We start from the raw sequence: 8,439 nt of genomic DNA, 5'->3' as shown, positions 1-8,439 counted from the left end.
GACCAGGCTGTCTGTAATAACTGTTTTAATTTGTACCCAGTGTTACAGGCTGTGTGGGGCCTGAATAAGACAGCTTTGAGGCGCTGTGATGGATGTGAGGGTTGAAGTGTGAGGAGGAGTAAAGAGTCTAGACTGAAGAGTTAAAACAGATGTGTTAACATCATTGTTTAATCAGTAAAACCCTCTGCCATCCAAAATTCATCTGTGCTCCTTCAGGCTCAGTGCAATACTCAAGAAATCCAAAAAAAAACACTCTTTTTTTTCGCTGAAGTTCTCAAATGCAATGGTAAACCTTTATCTCAGGGGGGGGGGGGGGGGGGGGGGGGCAGAGTGTACAGCCTAACCCTGTGAGGGGGAGCTTTGTCACCTCGGCTCCGTCTTCCTCCACCTTCTTACCAACATCTCCCTTTAGACTCTGCACTGTTTCCTGACTCCTCTTCTGTATCTCCTCCCTGTCTTGGTGAAAAAAAAAATCTTGTATAATCACTTCACTCAAAAACCAGTGCCTCATTGTTGTATTCATTTTAGGGCCTTCATTACTCAAAGGGGACATATCATGCTGATCGCTGATTTAATACTTACATACAATATAATAAATTTGAAAACAAGACCTTTCACCCCCTGAATTTTCAAAAAATGAGATATTGTATTTTTTCTGATATCCTAGAACGAGATTTGATGCCTCTGAAAATAGGTCATTGCCATTTGGCTGCAAGATTTGACCTTCGTGACGACACGAGGATCCTTTCTTTTTATTGGAGTAATCTGATAAAGCAGCTCCTCCTCTGTGATGTCAGTTAGTCACACAACCACCACCAGGGATACACCCACCAAGAGTCGAGTATAAATAAAGCTCCCTACTAGCTCTGGCTGACTTGACTGAGCGCTGGATGCAGGGACTCTGCTCTGCTGAGCAGCTCGGCTTTACATGGGGAATTAGCAGTTAAAACACTGTAGTTTTAGCAGACGTCGTAATACTTGTGAGACTGTGATATTTGTATGCTTGTTCTGACATGCACTGTGAACCTGGACCACAATAATGCTGCGGTAATAACATAGTGACGAACTGACGGTAAAGGCGATCTTTAGACTACACTTTCAGCATGATGGATAAAACAGACAGAGAAAAGTGAAGGAGCAGGATGGAGCCATGTTATAGAAATAGTTTATTGGTGAAGTCTGCCTATATTTCCACGTATAAACTATACATGTTACAGTACCGCTTTGACTCACCACACTGAAGCGTCCTGAGATGATCTGTGTCGAGGTGGATTTTCTTCCTCCTGAGCTGCAGAACCGGCTAGGTCTGACTCGGGGTCCAATACAAAAGGACGTATCCTACACTCTGCCATTTTATTAGTGCTATCAATGCCTTATGGTGAAGTTTTGGCAAACAGCAAACTCGCTCGGTCTGCCCCATTCAATGTGGCGATTTTGTAAATACTGCCATGCTGCAAAAAACGCCCCCTGGCTCTACCCCCTCCGCCCCTCTGACAGAACTGACCAATCAGAGCACAAAGGGCTGTGACGTTGCGAGGTTACTGGAGGTCATTCTGGAAACGGAGCGTTTCAACCAGATCTTCAGAATGGCCTAAAATGAGGATATTGAGAACGCTATTGTGGGGTAATGATGGAACTAAATGACTTGTACTGAGGGCAGAAATGCTTTACAGGCATCCTAGTCTGGCATAATGAAAAGGAGAAACAAGCATGATATGTCCCCTTCAAAGGTGTAAACGTTACTAACTCCACTAAATGTTTCCTGCCTGAACAGACTGTAATGGCTTGAACATGATACCTTTAAGGGGATCAATATACATCCATTCAAAGAGCTCACTTTTGCATTTAATAACACAGGTCAGTGTTTCCCACAGGATTTTAAGAGACTGTGGTGGCAGAGTCGCTGACCCTCGGCGGTTTTAATGTGTGTGTACGATTTTAAGCGCGATGTATCGCCCTTACAGTAAGTGCAGTTTGGGACCATGGACATGAACGTACGCTGATAAATAAGAACTTACAAAGGCATATCAGAAATATTTTAAATTTGATTCAGAAACAAAACCAAAAACTCACTTACTCACAATATTTTGAAAAATTTACTGAACAGCATTTCAACAACAGGTTATTTACACTATTTCCATGATCTGTGATCCGTTATCAGGCTACTGAGACTGTAGCCTACCGTTATTCTTCTTCTCTCTGCTCCCTTATCTGGATTTAGGACTGTTGTGTTTTCATCATTTTTTTTTCTACAGTGACTGCAGAAAATAGTCTAAATAAATAAAGATGCCTAAATTTGGTGAGGCCCACTTCATCACAAAATGTAGCCTAAATCAATGCAAGATCATTTTCTGACTGATATTTCCTGATATTGCTGTGTATCTGGCTTTGAGATAAATTCAGCTTCTTCCATGCTCTCTCCGTATGTTATGTTCACCGTCTTACGCTGATGTCACTATAAAATCCCACAGCGCACATGGCTACTTAATATGCACGTACTGATTTGCATTGACCATATGTGGTTATGTTCGGACATGCTGAAGGCGGGAAACGAGGTGTGTTCACGTCACCGCATTTACGCTGTTCTCGGCGCGGTGTGGTTTATCACAGGGAATAGCGTGCAGCCGTGTGTACACAGAGTTTGATAGATCTGAATAGAGTGTATATATTTTGGTCGTATGCACGTTTTGCCTTTTCGTCGTAAGTGAAACTTAAGAGGACTTTTACACGCTGTAAAAAATGAGGCCCCAGGAGAGGAGACTATGAAATAATAAGCCGCGTCAGCTCGTTGGGATGGTAACAGGTGATTGTACTGTGTGCCTGCACTGACTCTGAATGCGCTATGATATTAAAACAGTGTGGTCGCTCTCGTCACTGAAACTCTGGAACCGAGACGTGCGCTGTGCAGCCGGTCCTCTTCCAGTGAAGGGAGGCAGACAGCGCAGTGAGCTACTGTGGCCACGGCTGCAGTTAGCATGAGCGCTAATGCCCAAAAAAGACGTTGCACGTACCTCAGAGTCAGACGCCCCGCTCCAGTGTCTCTGGAATCTGGTTTGCGTCAAACGTATCAGCGACGTGTATGAGCGTGACCAGTGCGCGCGCACTCTTGTTCTTGCTTGTTTACGTGCGGTAGGAAATTACAGCTGTGCAATGATCTGACCGAGTGACGGATCGTATTTTTTTCTCCATATGAGACTGTGGCGGGGCCAAATGAGACTGTGGCGGGCCGCCACAGTCTCATTAATTAATGGGAAACACTGCAGGTTATAACTCAACCTGTTTGACAACAACACATGGAAGTATTCTGCTTACCCATGTTTTAATACGATAACCAATTTTCAAGGATCTTTACAACAGTAAAAACAGTAAAAGAAAAAAAAAAGAAAGAAAAGACAAGAAAAAATACCCACCTTCTTGTTATGACACCTATGTTGCATAGACAAGCTTCAACTTTTGCCAACTGCATTGACAGGTGTTGTTACTTCTCAGGGGCAGTGAAGTCCTTTGTTTAGCTTAAAGCAAGTTTAATGACAAACTGGGACTAGAAATAAAACAATTTTTCACACTCTGTGAACACAACACGGATGAAAATGTATGCATATAGTAATTTTATTTACAAATGGTAAAAAACAAAACAACATAAAAATATATCTTGCTTTCACATATATACACTTAGATGTATTTATCATGAACTATGTAGACAGGACAAATCTCAAGTACAGATGAGGCAGCTGTTTTTATTTAGTGGCTAAACTTGAGATCTTTAAACCAGACAGGACCTCTGAACTCTACGACAGATAAACTTCATACATACTCGTTTCTAAAGCTCCACAGAAGCTTTTTCATCAGAGGTGGTCTGGTTTCATCTTGGCAATCCGTTAATTCCTATTTGGAATCAGTTGTTTTTTTTTCCTGAACACCCTGTATGAAGAGCTTAGACAGCAGCAGGGCCACTATTAGAAACACAAAATCACTGACATGCAGTTATTCTCGTAAATCAGGGCATGTGAACCAGCCAATTAAGCCGTTAAACAGTTTCATCCATCAATGCTTCCAACAAAGTCTCAATCAATACAAAACCGGAAAACAAATTCTTAACCAGTGTCCAGAAAAATCTGTTTTAATCCATTATTACATCTTCCTTTGACCAACTCATTTCAATTAATCCCTGTAACTCCAGGCACATGTTTGATCAAAATATGAAGAAAAACGCAGCATCAGATGTTTGAAATAAAAGCAAGAATGGACAAATGGAAGGATGGACCACCTAAAGTATAACATCTCCAGAAAAAATGATGGCATCAGAGTGAAATAAAAACCATTACAGTACGAAAACAAGCCTGTACTTTTGGGGGGGAAAAGTAACCAAAAGCACTTGAATTGATGGACATTTGAAAGTTTTGAAAAAAGAAATTAACTGTTGAAACTTAAATGTGCTTGTCAACCGAAAGTTCCAGAACTTTTGGTTCCTGGATCTTCTCTTCAAAGAATGACATAGTTCCTGTAGTCCATTGTTTTGTGTTTTCACCAGTGAGGTTCACATCATATCAGGCCAATGATGTATGGAGAAAAATACAAGTGATTGCATTAAACAGCGACACCAGTAGAGGGAAGCATGACAACAACAGAGACCATTTTAGCAAAACTGGATATCCACTGACACAATCAGCTGAAAGTCTCCAGTTTGCAGGGTCCCTCTTTAAACTGGAACACCAGGAGCTGACAGATAGACATTCACACTATCGGTGTATGTTTTGACTTTCAGACTCACAAGACTGTTTTCCTCTAAATATTTGTAAAATTCCCGAGAATTTGGTGTAAATTCACAACTTCCTCCTATTGTAACTTGGATGTGTTTTTTCTAACAGTGGCCCTGGTACTGGGGTATGATACCTGGCTCAGACTGAGGCGTGGGGTGTGATAAGTTAAGCTCATTAGCTCTGTGGCTGGATGACCCCTCCCCCACACTCCTGATGTTAGCACTGTGTGTGTGAGCAGGAGGAATAGAGGTACAGTAAGATGAAGCAGTCAATGAGGAGGATGGTGTAGAAACATCTCTGCGTGTGCAAGCTCCGCCCCTTCTGAAAACGAGTCAGTAACACGGCCAGCAGCAGGAAGAAGGTGGCGGTATTCAGGAGGAGGAAGAGTCTGATGTAGGAGGCGGTGCTCGAGAGACCCTCGCTCCCCGCTGTGGCCACCATGTGAACCTCCTTGAACTTCCGGCCCTTTACAAAGGCCCCCTTTCTGTTTTTACGGCCTTCTGGGTAATCCATGAAGGCACGTGATTCTGTGTCCCCCTCCTCTGGACTGTCCTCGTACGTCCGCTTTGACGCCCTTTGTCTCTCCTTCTTCTCATTGACCTCAATCTGTGCAAAAAGATCAGGAAAACTCTCAGAGAGTTTCTCCCCGAGGTTCACTTTCTTACTCCCTTTACCTTTGCCCTGTTTCTTGGACATTGCAAACATCCTCTCGATGACCTCCTCCGTCTTCTTCTTGTCTGTGAACTGGAGGAGACGCTCTGCAGTCTTGCGGAAGCTGGCTGTGTTGAGAACCCGTCCCAGGATGTGTCTCTCCATCTGCTGGAAGACAGGCTTGACATGCTGCAGGTTGTCGTCCATCACGTTGACGTATTCCTCGACCTCTTCAGGTGAGCTGTCCACCGCAGCTGCCTCTGTCTTTTCAAACACAATCTTCCTATTGTCCTGCAGCACCATGGCGAACAGCGGCTTGCTGGTGACCTCACCAGTCAGCAGGTAGATGGTGTAGGTGTGGTCCTTAGTGGCCAGGTAGATGTCCACCCGCTGATCATCTCCACGCAGGCTGAAGCTTTGTACATCCACGCCTGGTCCAAAGAAAATGTAGGCCACTCTGGAGTGAGGATACCTTAACGGCATTGTGACATTCACATAGTTAGACCCGTTGTACGGGTACCCTCGAGGGTAATTCCAGTAACCCATTACTCCCTTGTGGCTAAAGCCTGTGTCGTCCATCCAGAACATCTTATATCTATCCTCACCGTGAGATACAAATGCTCCATGAACGCCGTCTATCTTTGTGCCCTGGAAGGGGAGCTCTGTGTTGTGGAAGAAGGCACTCATGGCTCTGGTGGGGCTGTCTGGATCCAGGTGGATGTGGTCCACAAGGAGCAGGAGCTGCGGGTGGAGAAGGAGTACGTTCCTCTGGAAGTTCCTGATCCTCAGCTCAGGAGAATAAGCAGCACTCCCCTCTCCCCGGATGAAGACCATTTCCTGTCTCTCCATAGCAGCTTCGACCCGGCCCTGTGCATCTGCAGCCAGCCCCACCTTGTACCTCAGCCACTTTGAATCGCAGACCTCTGTCACCTGTCCAGTCCACGGTTTGAAGCAGCTCCCTGAGGTAGCTGAAGCAAACAGCACTGCGTTGTTAAGCAGAGTGTACTTGGGTCCATACAGCCCCTCGGTGATGAAGGGGACGCCGTTGGGGGCAAAAGTGAAGGAGTTCTGATCAGGGTGCTCGTGGCCGGCGTTGAAGTTCCTCCACCCTTTGATCCACTCTTTGTACTTGTTCTTGTGGACGATGTCGAAGATGGCTCGTCCCCCGAGCTTCCCCGACTTGAAGGACAGGAAGGTGCGGTTGGTGTCTGCAGGCTGGGCACTGCCGTATGTCACCACACCCCAGTCCTCGAAGTAGTGAAGTCTGGGTTTACCGTAATCTGATGGGGGCTTGGGGAACAGGCTGGGGTCATACCTGCAGAGTAACCAGAGAAGACAGATATTAGGTCAGTAAATAAACACAGATGTAACAGAGGAAATTTCAGCTTCTTCAAGGTTTCTGGTGCATCCAGTTTTTTCATCATACTTGATGACAGGATGATTTCTGAAGCAGTCATTGGTGAGTGTTTATGAAGAGAAACTCTGACTGTCCCAGATAAGCTCTGTCCTCTTGTGCCAGGGTCCGGCTCCCCCTGTGGCTCCAAACACCTTTAACAACATGCTCAGTACAGGTCTCTAAAGACTTCCACCAGATTTATATAAGATGCAAATCCAATCTATTTTGGTTTGGTCAGGATGCAGCACACAGCCGATTGCAGGACAGCTGGAGTCACATGACCAAGGATTCCCCTTAGTAATGATTACAGACCTTTCAGCCTTTTTGTCTGTATGACTCTCTAAAAACATCTGATCTGTTGACTTCTGGCCTGGCACTGCTAACTGTGAGTGTTTGTTTATGTAGTTAAGTGAAGTACAACCTGGTGCTGACTCAGTGTATTTTATTCTGAATATCCGCTGGATGTCTTATTGTTGTTTCAGTGTCTGATTTCCTGTATTCCTGTTTTGTGTATCTGATCCAGAGGTCAAAGCTCCAATCTGCTGAATCTGAAATGGAGCTGAGCCAGAGGGAGATAAGCATTGTTTCTGAGTAGACTGAGCCCTCAGGTGAGTCATCTCAGGTCATCAAGGCAGATCACTCTCAGGAGGTATGTTTCCGTCCGCTCTTGTGTCTCTCTCTGGGAATTCAAACCACCATCTATCAATGTTTTTAAAAACACTTTGTGACCACAGTTTTGCATCAGTACCAATATTATTCTACTGACAGAAAAAATGTCATCTTTAGGGTGACAACATGACAACCGAGAAAACTGGCAAAATCTGCCAAGATGATTTTAAGTGGGGGTGCGAATGAATATGCACTTTGGGATGTTTGTCCTCAGAGTGACTACAGCTTCAAGATCTGATGTTCACTGAATTCATGTCATACTGGAAAAACAATAAACATCCCACCTTCAAACTGCTGGGAGTTGTCAAATACAGCCCCCCTCATACAGTCAGCATAGACTGTATGAGGGGGGCGCAGTAATTTTTTATTTTTTAAAATACATAGGAGAATTTTTTTTTTTTTATCAAGCTACTGCGATAACCATGCAAAGACTGCAAAGTATCTCCTATGTGTGTGCTTCAGCCTGCAGACACTGTGTTAGCTGCAGTCTGACTCATTTAGGACACATGCACAGTGGCGCTCTGTCTGGTGTTCACTGTGCGCCTTAACGCAGCCAGGGGCGTAGCTACAATTAGGCTAACACAGGCAGTTGCCTGGGGCCCCAAGATTCCTAGGGGCCCCCAAAGCATCTCATAAAAACTGATTTATGAAGTTCTCTTCAATTGAAAGCTTTTCTTTTTTCTAAATCTTACTTCACATGTCTCAAAATACATCAAAAGGCTTAATCTTTAATGATGGTTTTGGGTACCCCCCCCCCCCCCTTCTTATTCAATGGGCTGTTCCATGTTACAACACATCTGAAAATTTGATTCAGGAAGAAAGTGGTAAAAAACATTTTTTCCCCCCATTTTTTTCTTATTTTCAACCAAGTCAGAAATAAAAACAATGTTGCTCTGAGATCTGAGATAAACATATAAGACTTTTAGGATTTTAAGGACTTTATCTAGCCCAGGAAACAGGATC

The 8,439-nt window shown here is 44.3% G+C and overlaps 1 protein-coding gene across 1 annotated transcript in view; it reads right to left on the bottom strand.

The window, feature by feature from the left end:
* Nucleotides 1-3,699: 3,699 nt before the first annotated feature.
* dse (dermatan sulfate epimerase) overlaps nucleotides 3,700-8,439 on the bottom strand; it is a 43,001-nt gene continuing 38,261 nt past the window's right edge. The window contains exon 6 of the mRNA XM_074684562.1: nucleotides 3,700-6,726. Within this exon, the coding sequence (XP_074540663.1) occupies nucleotides 4,977-6,726 (1,750 nt within the window). The 3' untranslated portion in view covers nucleotides 3,700-4,976. The remainder of the gene's footprint in view (nucleotides 6,727-8,439) is intronic.

Source organism: Halichoeres trimaculatus, unplaced genomic scaffold, assembly GCF_033239565.1.
Source record: "Halichoeres trimaculatus isolate MK-OKI-2021-1 unplaced genomic scaffold, fHalTri1.1 fHalTri1_scaffold_13, whole genome shotgun sequence".
Lineage (NCBI taxonomy): Eukaryota > Metazoa > Chordata > Actinopteri > Labriformes > Labridae > Halichoeres > Halichoeres trimaculatus.
Note: the sequence above shows the minus strand (reverse complement) of the source record. Positions and strands in the feature narration are given on the sequence as shown.